At 31.6% G+C, this 24,370-nt stretch overlaps 1 protein-coding gene across 1 annotated transcript; it reads right to left on the bottom strand.

Moving 5' to 3' along the window:
- Positions 1 to 99: 99 nt before the first annotated feature.
- Positions 100 to 23,528, bottom strand: LOC132752575 (pro-resilin-like). Its single transcript, XM_060742914.1, has 14 exons — positions 23,501 to 23,528; positions 21,614 to 21,665; positions 18,089 to 18,156; positions 17,765 to 17,781; positions 17,108 to 17,167; positions 16,425 to 16,484; positions 14,497 to 14,544; positions 14,194 to 14,253; positions 13,064 to 13,135; positions 6,681 to 6,734; positions 6,377 to 6,436; positions 4,485 to 4,532; positions 3,659 to 3,706; positions 100 to 2,191 (listed from the first exon to the last, which is right to left on the bottom strand). Exons 1-14 carry the CDS (start codon positions 23,526 to 23,528, stop codon positions 2,078 to 2,080), a joined length of 789 nt encoding a protein of 262 aa, XP_060598897.1. The 3' UTR covers positions 100 to 2,077.
- Positions 23,529 to 24,370: the final 842 nt, after the last annotated feature.

Genomic DNA, 24,370 nt, shown 5'->3' with positions numbered 1-24,370 from the left:
CATGGACAAGTAAGGTAAAAAAAAGCTGTTATTATTTTAAGATTTTATCGTATAAAAATTGTAAAATAGTTAAGATAATCATATGAAAAAGTGAATGATAATGTTTCGATATTAAAATATTCCATTTCTATACAAAGAAATTGTGTGATAAATCAATCGCTCACCCCTTTTTCCCAGAGCAATTATTCTAATTATAAGAAATGATCCAAAATTGAAAAGCGCAAATCAGGTGGAGAATAGCACAATCATACGATATTTATTTCTGACACAACTCGTTAATTATATAGAAATTTTGAATAGAATATGAAAATTATTTTAACATCTTTTAATGAAAATGGTATGACCAATTATCAGATTGTTTGTTAACATTAAGCAACGTAGAATATAATTTTTATAAATGTAACTTTTGATAAACCAAGGCACATAGGAAATGAACTATCTGTTTAGTTTAACTACATTACATTGTGAGAAAATAACAATAAATCTAAATCGTTGTGAACAATGTCAGTTGTTACATCAGCCTAACTTATCTTTGAGTTATATCTTTTTGTACGAGTTACATTAGTAATTACTAGTTTAAAAATAAACAACAATTATTTGTTTTATTGCCAAAATATTTGCATCTTTCTAACTTATTGAAAACTTTATATGTTTCCTTCTCCGCTTGTTTAAATGATCAATTTAAATAGCGAAACAACTCTGTACTTGATAATTATACAATCTTTAACTTTATTTAAACAGAACATAATACAAAAATACAAGTTATAGACATAAAACGAAAAGAAGCTGTCAAAATGATAACAAAATGTACTGTTAATAATGTCAAAATTTTGCAAAGAATACACGGTATATTGTTCTGTTCAACTTCTGTATGGCAAGCAAATGTTTAGGTGATTTATTCGTGTTTATTAAAATAATTTCAAAAGACAGTAATTTAACATGCTGAATACAGTAATCAAATATATCAAATATCACCTCGGAGAAATGTGTGCATGAAACAAATTGTAATTTGAATAATTATACTTAATATGCGTTCAAAATTTGTTTGTAAATGGAAACAAAATACAAGTAAAAATAGTCATTTTATTGTGTACTGCTCCTTATTCAAAACATTAATTTCTCAATGTATCTGTAAACACGATAAAATATTTTTTTTTATCATACTCATTCTGTTTTATCATTGGGTGATTTCCCTATCATCAATTATGTTTATCTTAAAGTTCAACCAATCAAAAATGTATCTTCTTTAAAACTTTAAAAGAAAAATTATATATCAGTCACAATGGTATAAAAAATCAAAATGATAATACTTAACAATAATTATTAACATATCCTCAAGACAAATAACTTGTTAAATTTTAGAATAAAAAGTAAATAAGAACTTCTTGAGTTAGCCCGTGAATAAACCTTAGTTCAAATTGTTACTTCTTAAGCACTGTGTACATCAGATATAGCTTCTTAGCACTTTAATTCTTGGAATCTCTTAAGATGCTCAAACACGGATCATGTCTGTGAAAAATATCAGTCGAATGTGGATTTAAAGCTTTTCCCGTAAACATCTCCGATAAATAAACCACAGTCCTAGCCGCAACTTACTATAATTACAGTGACAATATGCTCACATTTTAATTGTCAAGTTGAGCTGAATTCACAATATTTTTGCAAATGATTAATTGTTATCATGTTCATTAAACAACACATTCTCTTAGAAAATGTTAGGGATAAAAATTAATATGTCTAAATCATAAAAAAGACTGTCCCTATCTTTTAATAAATTGAACGTTACAAATAAATTCCGATGATTTATAGAATGTTCTTGGGCCCCTTTGGTGAAAATAAACCCCACAGTGGCAATGTGTTTCACTTATCTAAATCACTTGACCAATATTAGTAGAAAAGTTAAGTATCTGTAAAAATCAAGGTACCAGTATTTTAGAAAACGACATTCATGTTTGTCAATACAATATATTTGATTGAAGAAAGAGTCCATAGTGTTATCAACTAGATTTAAAGCATTTATTTAACGTAACATATAATTGGAGTAAGACTTTCAACTATTGTTTAATTCTAACATTAGTTAAAAGGACAAGATAACACTATAGTCTGTATAACTGTCATCGCTGTCACTGTTGCTGTATCTGCTGTTTGAATTGCTGCTAGAACTGCTGCTGCTTGAACTGCTGCTTTCACGCTGAAGTAAAGTAAACCAGTAATACATTTTAAATATTTGATCTCGCTTAAATACATATGGAAGAATTTGTGGATTGCTTTGCACGTTATTATTGTACGAGTACATGTTAATATTGTGCGTGACGTAAACGAATTAGATGAAATAAGAGTTTTCTCTTCTTCATTTAATTCAAATGATTTTGATGTCAATTAAAGATACAATTATCCTCTGCTAACATATGATAATAAGGTACGTAGTATCCTTAAGTTAATAATTGATTCTTCAGAGTTAGTTGCAAATAGTACAGTAATCCATTGAAATAAAGCGCCACTAATGCACCGATATAATTAGATTTCAAAATTAAACGATTCCGTATTTAAACGCATAAAACCATATCAACAATATATGCTCATCACGCTGCTAAGTATACACTTTCAATTCATCTGATTAGTCTTTTTAAACATATTTTATTCATAATCATACACAATGCATGATATACATGCATTCAATATAATCAATGTTGAAATGGATTAGAACGAAAGATATGAAATAAAGTTCTTCTCTGACTCTATTTTAAATTTACAACAAAATGATGTCATCAATCTACTAAGACAATGATTGTGTATTCATATAACATGTGGAAAAAACCTAAGGAAACGTTCAAACGTTTCAAACGTTCAAACATATTCAAACGCTTATTAAAATTTTCAGATTTGCGACTTAGTCAATCAGTACGCTGCGATGAGTTATATACCTAAAATATAGTAAACCAGTGCTGGATAGTAATTGTGTTTTTTATGATCAGGGAGGATTATTTTATGACGATTTGACCATTATTTGCAAGACAACTTTACCGAACGCAAGTCTTCTTTATTACTTTATGAAAGTTTGTGTATATTTACTGACTTTCAATCTACAAAGTACACAAGAAATGTATAGAACAATCTAGTATGTTCATTTAAAAGAAATGACTAATTCAAATGTAGATGTATTTTTTTTAAATACACTGTGTCCCTAGGTGATTAACAGTCACGATTTCCTGAGAACTTTAGTACAGACGTCCTTCGCTTCCCGATACATTATACTATAATTGCATTCCCTGTTCATTTCTTGCAGATAAAAACAAGCTTTTGATTGATGTAGAAAACTTTTTTTTACAAAATATAAAATACATACACTGCTTTGTCCATAGGTCATTTGACCGAGGTTTCCATAAGTCTTTGGTCCAGTAGAGCAAACATTGCATTTACTGGTAATTGCTTATGAACGTATTATGAACATATTACGACAAATAAAGCTTTTATCAGTCTTATTTAACATTATATTTACAGTTTTATAGTTTATAGTTTTTATAGTTATAGTTTTTTGCACATTAACCATTCTTAAATAATGTTTCACAGAGGAATGCCACATTCGTGCATATCATACTACTTGTATATTCAATGAAAATACATGACATACCGCAAGTAAAGGAATTATTATACATACATAATTTCCTCTAGGCTTAGAACGGCCACGATTTCTTCCATGCGATGCCTGTAATATAAAAGTATTGCTTTAACTAATTTTGATTATGAACAGAGCGAAATAAAACAAATACATTCAATTTGTCTAACCTAACACTGTATTGACAGATTATAGCATCACAGATAATTTAAAAACAGTAATTGTGTACATTGTATATTACTGTCTGACTGTTCATTTTAATTTACAGTTGCACTACTTTCTGTAGACGTATTTTGCCACATGCGATGCAATAATTATATACACGCACACTGTATCCTCCAGGAATGAAAGGAATTTCAGACCTATTTGAGTCATAAGGATCTAGAATAACACATCACTGTGACTATAAAATGATGGCATCAATCTACTGAAACAATGTGTAATAAATCATATAGCATGTGGAAAAAAACTTAATGATACATACATATTTAAACGTTTATTAAAATGTTCAGATATAAGTCTAAGTCGGGACGTACGCTGTGATGAGTTATATACCTTAAATATAATAACCCTGTGCTTGATAGTAATTGTGTTGTTTATGATCATAAGAGGAATATTTTATGACAATTTGACCATTATTTGTAAGACAACTGTACCGGACGCCACTGTCCTTGTCTCTTACTTTTTAAAAGTTTGTGTATATTAACTGAAAGGCAATGGCTATTTTAAAACTACAAAGTACACAAGAAATGTATAGAACAATCAAGTATGTTCATTTAAAAGAAATGACTGATTCAAATGTAGAGGTATTTTTCCAAGGGATCGAACCTACATGACATACCGCAAGTAATGCAATTATCATACATACATTAATTCCTTTATGCTTGGAACGGCCACGATTTCTTCCATGCGATGCCTGTAATATAAAAGTATTGCTTTAACTAATTTTGATTATGAACAGAGCGAAATAAAACAAATACATTCAATTTGTCTAACCTAACACTGTATTGACAGATTATAGCATCACAGATAATTTAAAAACAGTAATTGTGTACATTGTATATTACTGTCTGACTGTTCATTTTAATTTACAGTTGCACTACTTTCTGTAGACGTATTCTGCTACATGCAATGCAATAATTATATACACGCACACTGTATCTCCAGGAATGAAAGGAATTTCAGACCTATTTGAGTCATAAGGACCCTGAAATAACGCATCACTGTGACTACAATTTATTGATAACAAACAAATGAAAACAGAACAAGCTACTGATTTGTCTAACCCGAATATAAACGATTCCGTATTTAAACGCGTAAAAACATATCATCAATATATGTTAATCACACTGCTAAGTATACAATTTCAATTCCTCTGATTAGTTTTTTTAAACATATTTTTTTCATAATCATACACAATACATGATATACAGGCATTCAATATAAACGATGTTGAAATAGATTAGAAAGAAAGATATGAAATCATATAAAGTGCTTCTCTGACTCTTTTTTAAATTTACAACTAAATGATGGCATCAATCTACTGAGACAATGGGTATTAATTCATATAACATGTGGAGAAAAAACTTAAGGATACATACATATTCAAACGTTTATGAAAATGTTCAGATATTAGACTTAGTCGGGAAGTACGCTGCGATGCGTTTTTTACCTAAAAATCATAAGCCTGTGCTGGATAGTTATTGTGTTTTTTTATGATCAAGGGGGATTATTTTATGATAGTTTGACTTTTATTTGCAAGACAACTTTATCGAACGCCGGTGTTTTTGTCTATTACTTTATGAAAGTTTGTGTATATATTTACTGAAAAGCAATTGTTACTTTGTTTTGCAATATGGAGTTCAATATGTTAAACGATGTCCTGCCTGTGTTTAAATTGCTAGTTATTTACACTGTGCCCTTGTTCTGCACGTGGTAAATAGCCAAAATTTCCGTAAAAACTGATGTCATACCGATGACAAATTAAAAAATTGCATTATTTGTAAGTTGCTTATTTACAATGCAGAGCAGAGCAAACTTTCGATAAATATTACCTACTTTTTATATTTAGATTCTGTACGACACACAATAACTAGATATCTTTACTGCAGATTGTAAATTTATATGTTCTGAAAGGATAATTCTTTAATTAATATAATTATATAGAGGATATTTGTTTGTTTCAGTGTAAGATCGAAAAATATTTCACCGAGTGAACACCAGATGCAATATTTTCCACGAGTGGCGTAGCCACGAGTGAAAATATAATAACTGGGGTTCACGAGTGAAATATTATTTGATCTTACATGTAAAACAAACAAATTTTCTGTTTATTTCATGATTTTTTAACGATTTTTACACCATTTTACTGATTTTTGCCGCGTAACGTCATGCTCTTATCTTCATGACGTCATCAAATACTGACGTCACAATGTTGAAGCAAAATATAATTCCATGATTATTTTTAGATTTTAGATGTTTTTCAACACAACGTTCGTAAATATTTACGAACTACAGTTATCACGTACATTTTTTATTATGATTGACTACATTTCCGCTGAAAAAAACATTCATTAATGATAAATATTTTATTTTTACGCCAAATATAGTTCGGCTACTGTGAAATTATATTTGGTAATCATTACTGTGAAATTATCAGAATATAATTAACCGTTATAATTCAGTAATCTACTGGAAAACATGTAATAAAAATAACTACTTTAAAACATTTTCTACATGTAATACATTATGTGTACATACACTGCATTCTCCGTAGGTTAAACGACCAGGATTCCCATAAGAACTGGATCCACCACAACCCTGAAATATCCCATCATTATATTTAGTACTAATCGATTATGAGCAAAGTATGACAAAACAAGCTATCTATTAGTCTTATCTAACTTTATATTTACAGATTATAGCATGACAAACATTTTTAGATTATGTCAACACAAATGAATGTCAAATATTTTTACTGTCATAACTTTATCAAACTTTATGTATATTAAATATTGATTATACATATGTTTGTTACTTCATATAAAACAATATGTGTACATACACTACATTCTCCGTAGGTTAAACGGCCAGGATGTCCATCATTGCAAGGAAAACTCTGAAACATCAAGCACTGCTTTTACTGATGACTGTTTATTATCAGTAGACGACAAAAGAAGAATTAATCAGTAAAACATAACAATGTTTTATCAGATTTTTGCATGACATAACCTAAACTTACGTTTACACAAAATAATACCCATATCATACATTTTATAACAATTAAAGTTTTACTCTGTTAGAAACAAATGACCCACCAGTCAATTTTTAACAAATTGTTGTTCAATTTGCAACGTTGACACCTACCTGATAAATAATGACCCATCACAAGCTCCAATTTGACCCTTGTTGAAAACATATTAACTATTCAAAGGCAATATTTCGAAAAGTAAACCCTATGATTTTGCACAATAAGCCTATGCCATGCAGACATAAATATTTATATTGTCTCATCCGATTGAGAATGATCTTTTCTAATTATACTAATTATTTGTCATGCACCACAGACATTTTATGCTGCTTAAGAAAATAGTTTACTATTATAATACTTTGTATGCCTTTTGATTTAAACATATCTTATTGCCAAAATAGAAACATATACATACGAGGGGTGTCCCAGAATTACGTGGACTTTTGCTATAACTTTTTTATTTTTTAATGCATTTTTTAGCAAATTTGTACACAATACCTTTTACATATCCTTAATGAATATGTCCATTATTTTTAAATTTCTAACATTGCTTCTGTATATTTTACGTCGCTATAGTAACGCAGTATGCGCAGGGCGATGCAGTTCAATATTTTGTATTAATAAGTTGTCTTTACTTTCGTATATCTTGCGTATTTATACGTAAAAAATGGCGCGACGTCGTAAGCATATACAGTGACGTCATATGAACTTTCTTTTGAAATTTTGAAGTCATAGCAGTTTCCATTATTTTTTACCAGCGGACAACTGACAGCCGTTACTCTTGGATATTTAACAAAAAATGACGTCCACTGATTACGCGGAACATCGGACTATCATCATGTTTTGTGTTAATCTTGGGAAGACGCCAACACAGACGCAGGAAATGTTGAAGACTGCAAAAGTGAAACCTCCTGTTTGTCGATCACTCGTTTTCAAGTGGAATAAACGTTTTCGAGACGGCCGGGAGGACATTGAAGACGACAAGGGTCGTGGGAGAAAGTCAACGTTGACTGCGGCGTCAATTAAGGAAGTCAAGGACGTCATAGATGATAGTGCGCATGATAGGTTGTTAACGCACATTGTCTTTGCGTACAAAATAAACTTCACAATAATAATAATAATGATAAAAATAATACTAAGAATAAATAATAATAATAAGAATAATAATAATAATAATAAAAATGATAGATAATAATAATAATAATAATAATACGGCGTCAGCATTATCACCGTCGTCTTTAACACTATTATCGTAACAAAAGTTAATAGTATGCTTTATTATTATTATTATTATTATTATTATAATTATTATTATTTGCAGATTAAGTATATGTACAATATCGCTTACTTAAGGGACGGAAGTTCGATTCCTTCCAGGAACTCTCGTTCGCAACGCAGAAAGTGGTGGCTGATTTCGACCAGGAGTGGTACAGGGCGGTGTTCGACCATATCGACACCATAGGTGTATTGAGTTAGGCGCGACTATGTTGAGAAAAACTGACATTCGACGCCACGCATTTATTAACAACTAGCGACGCCACCGGAATGACGTCGTAACGGCGGAATGGACTGCCTCGCACCCGCTACCCCTTGTCTCATTACCCTGCCCACAGACACTGATCCTGTTGCCGGACAACTTTGAAATTTTTTGTACTAATGCAATAAAGTTGCATATTGTTCATGTTAATTTTGTTTGTTTTTATTTTCAGTAGTTTTTGAGTTACAGCAAAAGTCCACGTAATTCTGGGACAACCCTCGTACATGTAAAGACAGTAAAAATACAAATCAAAAATCTCAAAATTATCAACGGGTTTTCCCTTTTAGCTTAATTGAGCACAAGCTTTTCATTGTAAAACTATATGACCCCCTCTGTCCGGCTTCCGTCTTCGTCCGTCATGCGTCTGAAAAACAATCTCCCCTGAAATCTATCACTGTATGTTTTTACCAAACTACAAGGAAATGAACCTTTATGGGTACCCTATCAAAACTGTTCAAATGGTTTTGATCAGTTGCATTAATTGGACACAGGACCGAAAATGTGGTTGTAGAAATGCAAATTAAAAAAACTTCTTGTCTGAAAGTACAAGACTAAGAGAATTGTTATGTAGTAAATAATAAACAAATATGGACTTTTTAGCTAGTGAATATGTTGTGATGTTGTAAATTTGAAATATGCTTAAAATGTCAAGACGATAACTAAAAACATTTATATTAGCGAGAAATTGCGTGACGTAACTTCATAACATCGCGTCTTTAGTGGGATTTCCAGATGATATATTTTGAGAGACCAAACGGTGATTTTACTCTGAAAATCTTTTTTTTAGAAGAAAACTAATGAATATACTCTATTATTGACCTGTTAATTTTTACATAAAAGGTACTTCTTCACTAATCAGAAAAAAGGCATTTCAAATCTATTTATAGATTATATGATAACATCCATTATTGATCTAGGGTCAATTCTGGTCCCGCAACGGGGTTTCATGGGTTTTCCTTATAATTTTGTGTAATGACCTATGTAACGATTAACATTTTTTTCTTGGAAATGTCAAGTACTAGAGTAACAAGCAATTATCAAAGTATTGCAAGCAATCCATAAATCTCCTACCGGTTAGAGCCCCAGCAACATTCTGATGGGCTATGGCCATTCAGTTATACCATTGAATGAATGAATGACATCAATGAACTTAAATCTTTGGACTTCTAAGTTTGTATATATTATAGTAATGTGTTAGTTTCCCTGCCAAGTAAGGAAATTATACAAAAGATAATCAAAAGGTCCAATTTTCTCAGGATGAATAAGTATGACATATGTTTTAACTTTCTCTATTTTAAGTAATTTTGCTTATGATGTATGATATTGAAGTAAATCCTAAAAGGAATAAAGAAGTTGGGAGTTAAAAATAGCAATTTCTCAAAAAAGCTCCGGGGGGGGGGCATAATTCTGAAAATAGTCTTGCTAGAGTATTGAACCTTCTCATATATGTTGAGTGATAATAAGAAACATACATATAAAGTTTGAAGCAGATACATTAAGAAATAAAGAAGTTATGAAAGAAAAAACATTTTATGAAAATTCTAGGTTCAAGGGGGGTAATTTTGATATTTTTGTGCTAGAGTTGTAAACCTTGTCACAAATGATGCAGTTGATGACCAGAAACTAATATCTAAAGTTTGAAGTAAATACCTTAAGAAATAAAGCAGTTTTACCAAAAAGCATAAAAACTGGAATCATAAATCTTGAACTTCAGTGTATTTGTTGCCATAGAAACCAGAATTTTTATTATCGGCAGAAAAGAAAAAGACGTGCATAATCTCCAGATTGCCATCTACCCATATTTCAAGTTTCATAGACATATTTCCAGTACTTTTTGCGTTATCAATAAATCAAGTTTATGTGTAAAATTTGCCCTTTTTCAGTCTATTTGTTGCAATAGCAACCAGAAATTTCAACAAAGGAAGAAAAGAAAATGACGTGCATAATCTCCATATTGCCATATATCCTTATATCAAGAAATTTCAACATAGGAAGAAAAGAAAATGACGTGCATTATCTGCATACTGCCATCTATCCATATATCAAGTTTCATAAAAATATTTTTAGTACTTTTTTGCGTTATCGCGGGATCCAGTTTTGTGGACGGACGGACTGACAGACTGACAGACGGACAGAGAAACGAATGTGCCACTTAAATGGACTAAAGGGCCATTTCTTTTGTTATTTTCTTTTGTTTGATAGAGGGCCATGGCCCCTTATTCTATTGTTACGGAATGAACTATGTTGTTCTCTTTTGTTCTGTTAACTGTTAGATGGCCCCCGAGACCGCCTCCGTGGTCGAGGGGTTAGAGTCGATGACTTCTAATCCAGTTACCTCTCTGGCGTGGGTTCGATCCCCGGGAGATGCTTTGGTAGTTTGGAACGGAGGAAGGTAGTCTAGTACTGGTGTAACTCTCCAGGAACGATGGTTAGGAAACTACCCGCCTATAGGACTGAAATACTGTTGGAAAAAGGCGTAAAATGAAACAAACAAACAAACAGATGGCCCCCGAACCCTATTTGGTTGCTCGGACGGACGGACAGTCGGACGGAGGGTAAACCTACAGTCCCCTCCGGTAAACCGGTAGGGGACTAAAAAACATCATTTGAAAGAGATATGTATCAAAATTGAACAAATTATGACGCTTGGGTTAAGCTCAGCATCGTCAGGGGTCACATTTGTTCCTGATATGTGAAAGTATATAGCAAAAGCTTAAAAAATCTTCTTTGAAAGCCCATCTGCTAGAGCTTATATATTTGGCATGAAACATTGGCGAATAGATGTCTACCAAGATTGTATAAATCATAGTCCTGGGGTTAAATTAGGCCTGTCGCGGGTCATGGAATTCCTGATCTGTCAGTAAAAGCTTCGAAGGAATTATTTTCCGAAAGCCTAAATGTAAGAGCATAGATATTTGGCATAAAACATCATCTAATGGTTCTCTAATTAGATTGATTAAATTATGGAACTGGGTGCCAAAATTGGCCCTACCCTGGGAGTCATGGGTTTTTATATGAATATAGTAAATCCATCATTCTTATTAACTCGAGTCTGAATTTGGAATAAAGACTGATTTATACTATTATTATTCTGATAAAGTTTAAACAGCAAAATGGAATGTCAAATGTATAAAATTTAAGTCAATAAAACTAGACATTGAAAAAAGGTTAACGTTTATCGGTAACAGTGACAATACCAAAACTGTAAAATAAGTTCTTGATTGTTGTAGCATTGACTGCTACATGTAAACTGTGCTTACATGGTATCATATGATATGGCATGCAGTATACTCTTAGTATATACTTTTGTTTTTCCCCTATTTTTGGAGTATTGCAATATTTAAGAAAACCTAAACTAACATCTATTATCTATTGATATTAAAAGATATCAATAGATAAATAATAAAAAGACATCGAGGAGCTCCACAAGCGGTGGTAAGCGAATTAAAATGCAAATTATTGCCAGGGCTGGCATTTCAGTCAGTTATTTTAGTATTGCACTTGCTACAACGATGTGTATCCTTTTATTTTTCTCATCAACACTTATATCTAAGTTTCTCAGCGGGCCCATCCGTCACATATCTCGGATTCATGCAAAGCAATTGGTTGTTATTTGCGAAGAAACACTGGTTTGATTATCTTCCCGCCGTTATATGACTCAATGTCGTAAAGCGGTGTAAAACAGTTATGAAGACAAAAATAACTTTTACTTCAGTTTCATGTTTCATTAGCTCTATTATAGTGCAGTGTTGCATTAAAAACGATAGTAGATATAAAATAATAAAAAGAGAGTTTCATCTGATAATCGAACCAGCAATTGCTTGCACCCAAAGCGAGTATCATACATCTGTGTCGCTAGCAAATCTTAGCTTACTGTTGCAAACTCTGCATACGTAGTGAAAGCAGTAAAGGGTTCTTCACCTTCCCGACATTTGGAATCGCCGGGCCAGTGTTTGTTTCAAATTTAAACTGTACGATGCAACATTAATTGCCAAGATAGATTAAGATCAAAACAAACTGGTGGTAACACACGGTTAAAGTCTAATATATGATCTTATAGACGGCAGACCTAAAATGTCACGCTTCCGAATTCGTCCGAAATATTCGAAGCTGTCCGTTGTTATCACAGGACATGACATTTTTTTTATAAAAAGAACAATGATAACCCGTTGAATCTTTGCAATAGACGATGATTTTGAGTGATAAGGGAAACATTTTTCTGGCCAACATCAATATAATGTTGCCTTTCTCGGAGGAATTGTTAGTTTGAGTCTGAACTTGGCATAATGAAGTGATCTAAAAGAAGCTTGAGAGAGTTTCTGATTAGTTCGAGTGCTTTATCACAAATTAAAGATATCTAACGTTTAACTGGCATTGAACCAATCGTAAAAATGGTCCCATTTTGATTAAAATTTAACGACACATCCGGTCTCATCGTCTTTCGATCAAATTTAAATGTTGAAATGTTGACAGGGTCATTTCTCAACGCTGAAAATGGCCAAAGGTTAATTCTCAACGCATGCGTTATTGTTTTACAGGGTCAAAATTTGATGTTAAACCATCGTTCATATTTCATACGTCTATATTTCGTTTACATTCAATACTAACTACTGTTGGAATGGATATATCATGAAATATGCTGTGCAGTATGAATACATACACTGTTTCCTCGAGGTGTGAAGATGCCAGGATTGCTTCTAATATTTCCAAAAGGATTAAAGCTTAACTGGCCCTGAAATACGGAAACATCCCATCTATATTATTTGGACTTACAATACATTATATCTACACTGTAACAGATATACATGTATATATGTATGTTATGGTGATGAGTGTTGTGTAAAAGTCAGAAATAAAGTATATGTTATGTTCTTTTTACATAATTTTCATGAAATACAATTTCAATCTCGCTGTTTGTATATTTGAGCTCCGGCCAAAGTACAAAATGTTCAGAATCAAGCAAAATGATACGGGTACGTTACCTGTGGTTATAATAACAACAATTGAAATTTATAAACAAAATTTGTTTGAATTATCTGAAATAACTCTTGAAATACTTGTCTTACTCTTTAAACGAATAATAAATGTGAAAAGAGACATTTCAAATTAAATCCTTATCTTTACATTTTTAGTTGACATAAACATTAATCATACTATTTTAAAATATGTTTCAAATATAAAATAATAAAAAAAATAAAAAATTCCCGGGTAAATTGATAAGTATTCCAAAAAATGTTATTTACCCTTCTTCAAATTAAGTTTTCCCAAAAAAGTTTTTTTATCTTTCTTCGATAAAGTTTCACAGAAATTCCCAACCAAGCGAAAATTCTAAAATTGTGTTTTCCAAAACCAAAATTTTAAATAAAAAGAATAACAAACATTTGCTAAATATTTTCCAAAAATTTTATCAAAAAATTTTTTTTTAGGGGCTTCCCCTTCAAAGTAAATGTAAGAACACTTAGTATGTTTACTTAAAAAAAAATGACTGGTTTTAAATATGGAGAATTATTCCAAAAGGGTCAAAAATTTGCCCAAAATACTTTGGTAGGGGGAAATAAGGGGTCAAAATTTTCCTGGGAATTTAGTACTGACGTCAAAACGCTTTCCGAATAAAATTAAACCCCCTTTCCCCCTTCCCCCCTTCCCCTTTTTTTTTTTCCCCAAAAAAAGAACAAGCTTTATTTTGATTAAACCCCTTAAATTGTTTCGAACCTTAACATTTTAAACTTTTTAAAATATATGTACCTAAAGTAGAAATATTTTAATTCAAGAAATAATATATGTACATACATTGCATTGTCCATATGTTAATTGACCAGGGTTTCCATAAGTGCTTGGTCCAGCAGAGCCCTATAATATCAAAACATTACTGGTGATTACAAATGAACAGATTATGACTAATACAAGCATTTAATTGGTTTAATCTAACATTTTGTTTACAGTTTTTAGCATGTCAAACATTTTTATTAAATAATGTTTTCACAGAGGAATGACACATTTGTACATATCATATTACTTTCTGAAAGGGCGTACTTCTTAACTGAAAATACATGACATCTGTCGATACCACATGCAATACAAAACTATACATACATAATTTCCTCCTGGAATGGAAGGGCCAAGATTTCTTCCATACGGATCCTGAATAATAAATGTTTAAAGAGAAATTTCAAATTAAATCTTTATTTTTTTTTTATTTTTTTAATTGACATAAAAAATAATAATACTATTTTCTATGTTTCGATATCAAATATAAGAAAGTACCAATTACCATGAATAAGATAAGCATTTCATAAAATGTTATTTATCTTCGATAATAGTTTCACAGTATATGCACAAGCGATAATCTAGATTATGCTTTTATACCATAAGCTTATGTGAAGAACATCAAACATTTGCTAAATATCTTCCAAATTTTATCAACAATTACAGCAATGATATCATAAAAATGCTTAAAATGTATATAATGTCATAGTTTGCCTGTCCATCTGCATCTATTATTTCATTTGGTAAGGACTGGTCATTCAATTCCTGAATATATTGTTTCTAGGGGCTTGCTTTTTAAAGTAAATGTATAGAACACTCTAGTATGTTTACTTAAAAGAAATGACTGGATTAAATATGGATGAATTATTCAAAATGTCAGATATTTGTCTAAATACATTGTAGGTGAAATAATGGTCACAATTTCCTGGGAACTTTAGTACTGACGTCATACGCTTCCCGATACATTCTACTTTTGCATTCCTTGCTCAATTTTTGCAGGAAGAGAACAAGCTTTAGATTGATCGAACCATCTGATCAAACCTTAACTTTTTAAACTTTTTAAAAATTATGTGCTTGAAAGTAGAAATATTTTAATTCAAGAAATAATATATGTACATACATAGCATTGTCCATAGGTTAATTGACCAGGGTTTCCATAAGTGCTTGGTCCAGCAGAGCCCTATAATATTTAAACATTACTGGTGATTACAAATGAACAGATTAGTTTAAACATATGTATTCTCAGAATATGTACATAATAACATTTGAAATATATACACATACAAAATTTGACAATATTCAAAGAAGAGGATTAGAACGAAAGACTAGGTCTTATAGAATTCTTCTCCTTTTATTTGTTAAATATTCCGGTGTTGGACTGGTGATGTAAAATTTTCTGAGAAAAATATATATTACCATACGTATAATAGAAACAAATATATATGGAGTATGACAGATTACAACAAATACAAACATTTAATTGGTTTAATCTAACATTTTCTTTACAGTTTTTAGCATGTCAAACATTTTTATTAAATGATGTTTTCACAGAGGAATGACACATTTGTACATATCAGATTACTTTCCGAAAGGGCGTACATATTAATTGAAAATACATGACATCTGTCGATACCACATGCAATAAAAAAGACTATACATACATAATTTCCGCTTGGTATGGAACGGCCAAGATTTCTTCCATACGGATCCTGAAATTAATCAGTATTTACTACTTTTGATTATTAATAGAGTAAAATAGAAAAGGCTTTAAATTTGTTCATCCTAACACTGTATTCACAGATTATAGCATCACAGACAATTTCAAAACAGTAATTGTGTACATTGTATATTTGACTGTTCATTTTTATTTACAGACATGACTATTCTTTGAAGATGTATTTCGCTACATGCATTGCAATAAACATATACACCAACATTGTATCCTCCAGGAATGAAAGGAGTTCCGGACGTATTTGAGTCATAAGGATCCTAAAATAAAATGCAGTTGATTGTTTACAAAAATTGAAAACAGAACAAGTTTTTGGTTGGTCTAACCTGAATATTATATTTACAGATTGAGGCATAACACACAACATCGCATAATTTCAAACATATATACTAAATGTAATGTTGTATTTATTGTACATAACTTTTTGAATGTTCATGTATATTCGCTAAAAATTTAGAGGTTATTTTTTATTGTACATATATTAGGCAAGACAGTTCTATATGGATAGTTCGATATGTATACTCACACTGGGTCCTCCAAGTGTTAAAGCTTCAAAATTTTGCAACGGGTTTGAGCTGTATTGATCCTGAAATATCACAGCATTGCATAATTTGTTTTCTTTATAAACTAAGCAGAACAGAAAATGCTTCAAATTGGTCTACCTTAGCCTATTTTTAAATCTTTTGCAATAACGCTAAAATATTAAATGATGCTTACGCAAAGAAATATCAAAATACAACCGCATTGTCTGTTTTGATATACTTGTATGTTGCTACATTTAATACAATATGTGTACACAAACTGCGTTCTCCATATGTCACACGACCAGGATTTCCATCAGAGTACTAGGGATACATTAAAGCCTTGAAATATTTCGGCATCGTTTTACTGAACAGAGGCGACCAAATCAACTTTTTATTATCCTACACAGGCCTTATATTTACATATACTTTCTTGAATGCAGTATACATATGCACATTCCCTATAAATTTAGCGATCAGTATTTTCAAAATAAAGACTTGAAATATCCGAAAACTGTAGTAACTACTTATTGCTTATAAACAAAGTACGACCAAACAAGTTCGTAATAATTATCACTATTCCAATCATAATAACGCAAAATCACTAATTGGAATTTAGAATATTACGGTCATAACTTCTTCCAATGTGCATATATCTTGAAACATATATAGCAATTGGTATACATACACTGTGTCCTATAGGTGTAACAGGTCCAGGGTTTCCAACAGTGTTGAAGTCATACCGACCCTGAAATTCCACAACTTTGAATTTACTGTCAATTATTGATAGAGAAGCAAAATATAAAAACCTTTTAGGTTTGGTAACCAACAATATAATTTCAGAGATTTGTATGACACATACTTTGACATTATATAAGCATATTGATCAAATAAATATGCATACATTGTTTGTTACATTGAATGTGCTTCTATATTCATTGAAAGGATATGGTTACTTTCAATAAAGGTTTATCATACCCTAGTATGTTTACATGCACTGTGTCCTACAAGTTTTAAATGTTCAAGAAATCCTATACCGTACATTGCATTTACTTTGCAAGTTTTCACTATATCTTTCCCTTTATTTGCTTTCACTTTTGTTCGCTCAATATCTTTCAATATGTTCACACCGATGAAAAATATTGTAAAAAATAAAACGGTCTGCTTAACCACTCCTTTAAATCATGTTACAAGAGACTTGTTAAAGAGAATCATCAATAAATTTGTCTGTCACTTTCTTATTTTATTACAATGTATTATAATCAATATCAATAGTTAGAATAAATTAATGAATTGTTTTAGATGTATACAGAAAAAACAGTAAATTAATTAAAATACTACGAACCCTTTGGTCTGTAGGTGCTGTAATAATAATAATAATAATATATCGTCTATTTCAATCTAAAACATGAATGCAAAAACCAACATTTTCTTTTGTACCTATGGATAATGTTATACAGATGGCTAATTGGCTTTTGATACATATTTTATATAATACAAAAACTTATTTCAAAATAATTTGATAAAAAAGTAAAAGAATTTATTTTAAGATCTGTATGGTTATATTATTAGAAAAACTGTTGCGAAAAATAACTTGCTTAGAATAGATTCTCAGTCAAGGTCTTCAACAAAGTTATATAGCTAACATACAAACGTTAAATTGCCATACCTGGACCGAATTGTTGAACATTTGATCCTTGCAAAGGTGGCTCTATACTTAAAGCTTGAGAATGCGGGCTGAAAAAATGTGCAAAAAAGCCAATTAATGTTTTCTGAGATTTTGACAGGTGTCCGAATAAAATTCACTTAGATTTTTAATTGCAAACTACCTTAACACCCCCAACAGGCTTAAACAGTATTCAACATTTGAACATGAAAAATTGTAACATTTTGAATTTAAATTTATCTGTAGATCTGTAGACTTTTCAGAAAATATAAAAATAAAGAATGACCTCCTACTGGGCACAATGAGGCAATGAAAAATGACAACATAAGTCGGTTCTGTGCCTTATGAAAAATTTGAACAAAATTCTGAGATAAAAACGATCACATTTTCTAGTAACGGTATTTGTGCTAAGTGTAGGAGGCCGTAAAAAGTTTTTGTGTTTAAATGTTGAATTCTGCTTAAACCGGTAGTAGGAGGCATGGACGGTAACTTGCACTTTCCATTACCGTCCATGAACATGCTCAGTTAAACCGAGCCTGCATTATTTTACAATTTTGCCGTGTTAGGCTTTCTTTAGGGATTGTGCTTTTTCACTATTACCTTTTAGCATGCAATTCTAACAAAGCTTTTTTACTAACTGTATTGTGAAGCATTATAGCTATGTGATCCTGTTACGAAGTTTGTAGAGCACTCTCTTTTGTTTTAAACAACATTTATATCAGGTAATGCCCTATCTTGTTTGTTTGTTTTATTTTACGCCTTTTTCCAACAGTATTTCAGTCATATAGGCGGGTAGTTTCCTAACCATCGTTCCTGGAGAGTTAAACCAGCACTAGACTACCTTCCTCCGCGCTAAACTACCAAAGCATCTCCTGTGGATCGAACCCACGCCAGAGAGGTAACTGGATTAGAAGTCATCGACTCTAACCCCTCGACCACGGAGGCGGTCTTAATGCCCTATCTAGACAGTCATAGGAATTCCTATGGGTACTTATTGTACACTCCTGGTCGACGATTTTTTTTGTATAGCTATGTAAGTATCGTGCCTTTTGTCCCATTTTTTAGACTTACTCGTTCCTTCCTCGATTTTCGTGTCCTCTTCCCATGTGCCCTTTTGCTTTGTGGGCCTGTTGATTAATCAATTATTTGTTGTTTTTTTTTAATTTCCTTGTCCGTTACTTTTATTTTATTTCATTTTAAGTATCATGTAAGTGAATTTTCTTTGCGCGCTGTCCTATTTTTGTTTGGGGCCTTCCTGGAATCTTCGCCGCTGGTTCTTGTTGCTGGGTCGTGTGGGGTTGCGTTCATTGAACGCCGCTCTTCCTTGTTAATTTAGTTTATAATATCTTATACGTGACTGAAGAAGTCATTTCAGTTTAAAAGTTACTTAGAAATCTTCACGAAATAATAATTCATTACACCTCTTTAAATTCAGAACATTAAAGATAAACCGTTAAAACTAGACAGCATACGTTGATAGCACATCATGCATGCAGCCCCTTTAAACTCTTTACTTATTAGTTCAGAACAAAATTTTCTCCTAAATGGAAGCTCGTTCGATGATGAGAGACAAAAAACAATATTTCAGATGACTGTCATTGTTTTGAGAGACTGTTATCGTGGTAATATTTGGAAGTGCTTTGTATTTTCAAGAATGCTCTTAGGAAGTTTGATCCCCTCGATAGCATTCATACCCTGTACAAAAATATAATAAACAAGATCAACAAGGAAAGGCGGCTTTCAATGAACGCAACCACCACCCGACCAAGCAACAAGAGCCAGGAGCCCAGGAGGACCCAAACAAAAAAATGGACGGGGCACAAGGCAGAGCAAGGGCTGTGGATACGCCATATTTTGTATTTGTAAAAGTAACACAAGTTTTCGTCGTTATAGTACACAGGCGAGTTTTACATCATTTCACAAGTAATCATGTTTTTCAAAGGTTCTTATATTGGAAACTAAACTCAATTTTTGTTTGGAGACCTGTTATGTTTCAAACAATCGTTTAAGAAGACCATTCGATGGTTATTTATGCTTACTGTAATGGGAATATACCGATTGGTAATAGATGTTATTTTTAGCTTATTTTCATGTCCCGCTTAGACTGCTATCATGTACATCATGTGGATTACCTCAGCCGTTTTTGAAGAGGACAATCTAACACGCATTTCTTGTGAAATTTAAAATTTATTTTCGATAAAATGTTTAAGATATCAGAAAATATTCAATCTTGTTTATTTTCAGCTTGCGGGATCCTTTTTGTTCAGCACTCCTTCACAATGTCAAACACTTTTGCAGAGGATCATCACTGAAAACTTCCATGTAGCCTTACGATAATTGGTAACGGGTAAACCGTTAACAGACACCGAACAACGGAGAAAAGCTGATCACAATACCATGCTCGGATGAGATTAAAAACTAAAGCAAATCATGATCTCAGTCAACATTTTATCGATTTGTAACAGTTTTATTTACCTGTAAATCATTTCCTTTGTTAGTTTCCTTCGTTCTTAACCTTTTAAGAAGTTGTCAAATTAGCGATGTTTTCTCAGAATTCAAAATGAAAATGAAATCTGGTAAAGAGAAGAGCGTCAGTAGCAATAAAAAAAACAATACTGAATGAAAATTCCAGACTAAAATGATTCTGTCTGTTCATGAGAGATATTGTCGAGGTGCAACATCTCTCACGACCCTAGTCCCAGCTAAATAGAGAAAAACAGAATCCCTAAAGAAAGCCAAACACGACAAAATTGTAAAATGTTGCAGGTTCGGGTTTGATTGAGCCTGTTCATGGACGGTAAGGGAAAGTGCAAGTTACCGTCCGAGCCCCCTAGCCCCGACTTAAGGAGAATTCAACATTTAAACATAAAAGTGGTGAAATTTTGAATTTAGAAACATCCGCAGATGTGTACATATGGCGGTTATCAGGAAAACTTCAATGTTACACAGAAGTGTTATTCCATGAAAAGCGGCGTATGGTCCCCAAATAAAAGAATGCGTGTGCCCTAAACGAGAAAACAATGGGCGGAACTAAATAAAATGGGTTTTTGAAAGGGAATCAGAGGTTATGAAGCCTGCATATGAAGGAAAGGACGTCAAAAGACAAATTTAAAAAGCAGGTAACATATCCTAAGGGTGGTTATACAGTATAAAAGAAGGAATACTTGAATCACCCATGTTGAAAAAGGCCAAATACAAGAAAAAAATGCCATTTAAAATGTATACACAACTATAATGTAGTGCTGAACGATGTTCAAGGATCGAACATAAAAGGACGGTATTGATTTCAATGGTAACGTACCCGAAGGACCAAAGAAATACAACCATTTTTACAGCTGCCATTCGACAATTTACACCTGCTGTTAAGCATAAAAATGAGAAATTTGGGCTATCACGTGGAAGCAATAAAATTAACAATTATTTCTTTATTTGAAAAAATGCATACTCCTTGATGAGAGATTAACTTTTATTGTATTGAATTTACTAAAGGAATAATAACATGTGGAACATAGGATAATTATAGCTTACCTATAGAATGGTCTCTGCTCGCGGTGAAAACTATAAACAAAGACATAACGAACTTAAACAAGCAATAAACTCATAACATGATTCCTCATTTTTTTAATTCTAAAATATGATTACAATTTTAATACCACCAAACCAAAATTGTGGATATTGGGACGTTATTATTATGATTGAAAAATTTATTTTATTTTAGATAAGTTTAAATATTTCATAATAACAAATATAACATTTTTATGAATCTGAAACAACACTATTTCATTCATTTGCTGTTTATCAATGACAGCTACAAAAATTAATCAGCTATTAGAATAGATACCTTACATATTAGAAAATAAGATATTTATAACCTACCTTTCAAATGTTATCTGTTCGCTGACATAACCATTGCCGGAACTATAAATATAAAAGGAAAAACAATAAATCCAGTTGTGTTCGCTAGTTTTATACACACTTTGATGAAATTTTTAAACCGTTGAGATACCTGCCCATTATTGTTTATTCTATTTTGTATCTGTATATTTATTGAAGCGGGAAATAAGGTCTCTCCTGTCAAAATAGTGCAAATTGTGATACAAGCATGAAACTTTCAGGAATTCATCTTTAGACTATAGAAATTCCAAAAGTGAAGTGGGCCCAAAGATATCTCTTAAATGGCCGCCATATAAATTTGATGACATAATAGCTCATTCACTGAAATTTTTGTACAGACCTGAAACTTACACTTAAGCGTGTATAAAGTTCCTCCTTTACAAAAGTTCAAACCTCAAACAAAATCCGCGTTCATACCTATTGCGTCCAATATGGGCGCCGATTTTATGCAAAACTGATATTTCTCTTTTGTCATATAATTTGTATCACAAATTATGCATATTTCGATAAAAAAGGTTTAAACATATTAAAAATAATCAAATAATATGTAAACTACTTTGTTAGTCAACCTTTTAAAGTTATTCATCCAACAAGTATCTCTAAAATATCAAAGAAAAAGTGCCAATATTTGCATATTTCTCTAACATGGTTTTCTAATAGATCTTAGGACATGTACCAAACTCAAAAAGTTACTTAGTTTCTTATAGGGTATTTGATATTTAATTAACACTATGTGTTTATTGTAAACATAAAATCTGTAGGTTTTATATTTTGTCAAAGTGGGTGGGGTAATTTTATCTCATAATTGAAAAACAAAAACAACGAAGATTGTAAGTTAATTTTATTTGTTCGCTTTTTGTTAAACTTTCTATGAATTCTTAGGTAAGTAGTCACTGTTAAAAAGTTTTAAGTATTTTTTGTCTTCATTCAGGTCTAGAAGGTGTAATGCACATACATTCATTTGTATCCAGTCAGTTATAAAAGTTGGTTGCCAGATAGAACTTGTTTCAATAGTTTTAATATTATCAGTTAATTGTAACGATAGTAGACTGAATATACATCAACAAAACATGCGTTAAATATTGTCTTATTTACGAATATAATTAATTCCTTTACGATATCTTCACGAAAAGATAAAAAATCGCTTAAAAGCCAATCACGAAAAGATAAAAAATCGCTTAAAAGCCAACACAATGAGAAAAATGAATTTTGCATTAGATATCATAGACTTACTGAAAGCTTGTTACAGTACGATTCAAATTTATATCTACTTTCATGTGACTGTAATTAAGTATAATTGAATTAGCACTGTATAATGACATCTAGACATTGTACTTTCAAAAGATACAAAGTGAAATTAAGGCGACCCATACATCATATGATCTATGTGTAGTGAAATAAGTATATCAATAGTATCGCTTGACCCACATACAGTTGCTGATGATTTGACATATAAATTAACTGTCTGTCAAAGATTATTCAAATTTCATGTTACCCATTAAACAATCCTAGACCACTCACCTAAGATCCACTGCAGGAAAATTGCCATTACTCTTTAATACAGAAGTAAGATAAGATCATGTTAGGAGAATCATTATTATAACCACATACAGTTATGATTTATGAACTATTTGTGAAGGTTCGCTTCAAAGAAAACATGCCCAATATCTAGGTACTCAGAACTGTTTCACACAAGAAGACTCAATACATATAGTTAGATTCCTATATGAGTCCATATAAACTTAGTGATTTGGTCCTATGTCAAGAATTCATAATTTTTATAGAGTATCACAAAGTTTTGTTTCATGATAATTATTCTGCTCTGGGAACTTTAATTTCGGAGAAGATTTTTAAGACAATTTTAAGTCTATGTAAACATAAGTATCATACCAGGGATAACCATTTTAAACTGCAGGAGCATGAATAAAAGGCCTGCCACGAGGGTCACTTAGTTTTGAATGACTTATAAGGAAATCACATGTAAGTCCTCTTTTGGATAACTACAATGTCTAGAACTTAGATATTCAACATACCGTTATAACATTGTCGAGTAGAGAAGACCTCTTTAAAAGTTAAATAGTCACATAGTGTACATAGATTTTACATAGTAAAAATGTTTAAAAAGTCTTCTCAAAAAGCAGAATACAAAGAGCATACAGCATATATACTAATTAAGCACATGTACCATCCTCTTGTGTCTTGAACAAATTGAATGAATTTGCTCAAAGAGCCACCCAGGTTATAGACTTGTATAGGAAGACACAATAAATCTTCTAGTGTTAAACTAAATGCATGCAATTGTATGATGTTCCTGCAGTTAAAATGGCTTTGAAATGAGTATCACTTATTTTACACAGACTTATGTAATAAACCAGTATTCATTAAAACTAC

This window comes from Ruditapes philippinarum, unplaced genomic scaffold (assembly GCF_026571515.1).
Source record: "Ruditapes philippinarum isolate M1 unplaced genomic scaffold, ASM2657151v2 ctg3406_1_1_1_1, whole genome shotgun sequence".
NCBI classification, from domain to species: domain Eukaryota; kingdom Metazoa; phylum Mollusca; class Bivalvia; order Venerida; family Veneridae; genus Ruditapes; species Ruditapes philippinarum.
Note: the sequence above shows the minus strand (reverse complement) of the source record. Positions and strands in the feature narration are given on the sequence as shown.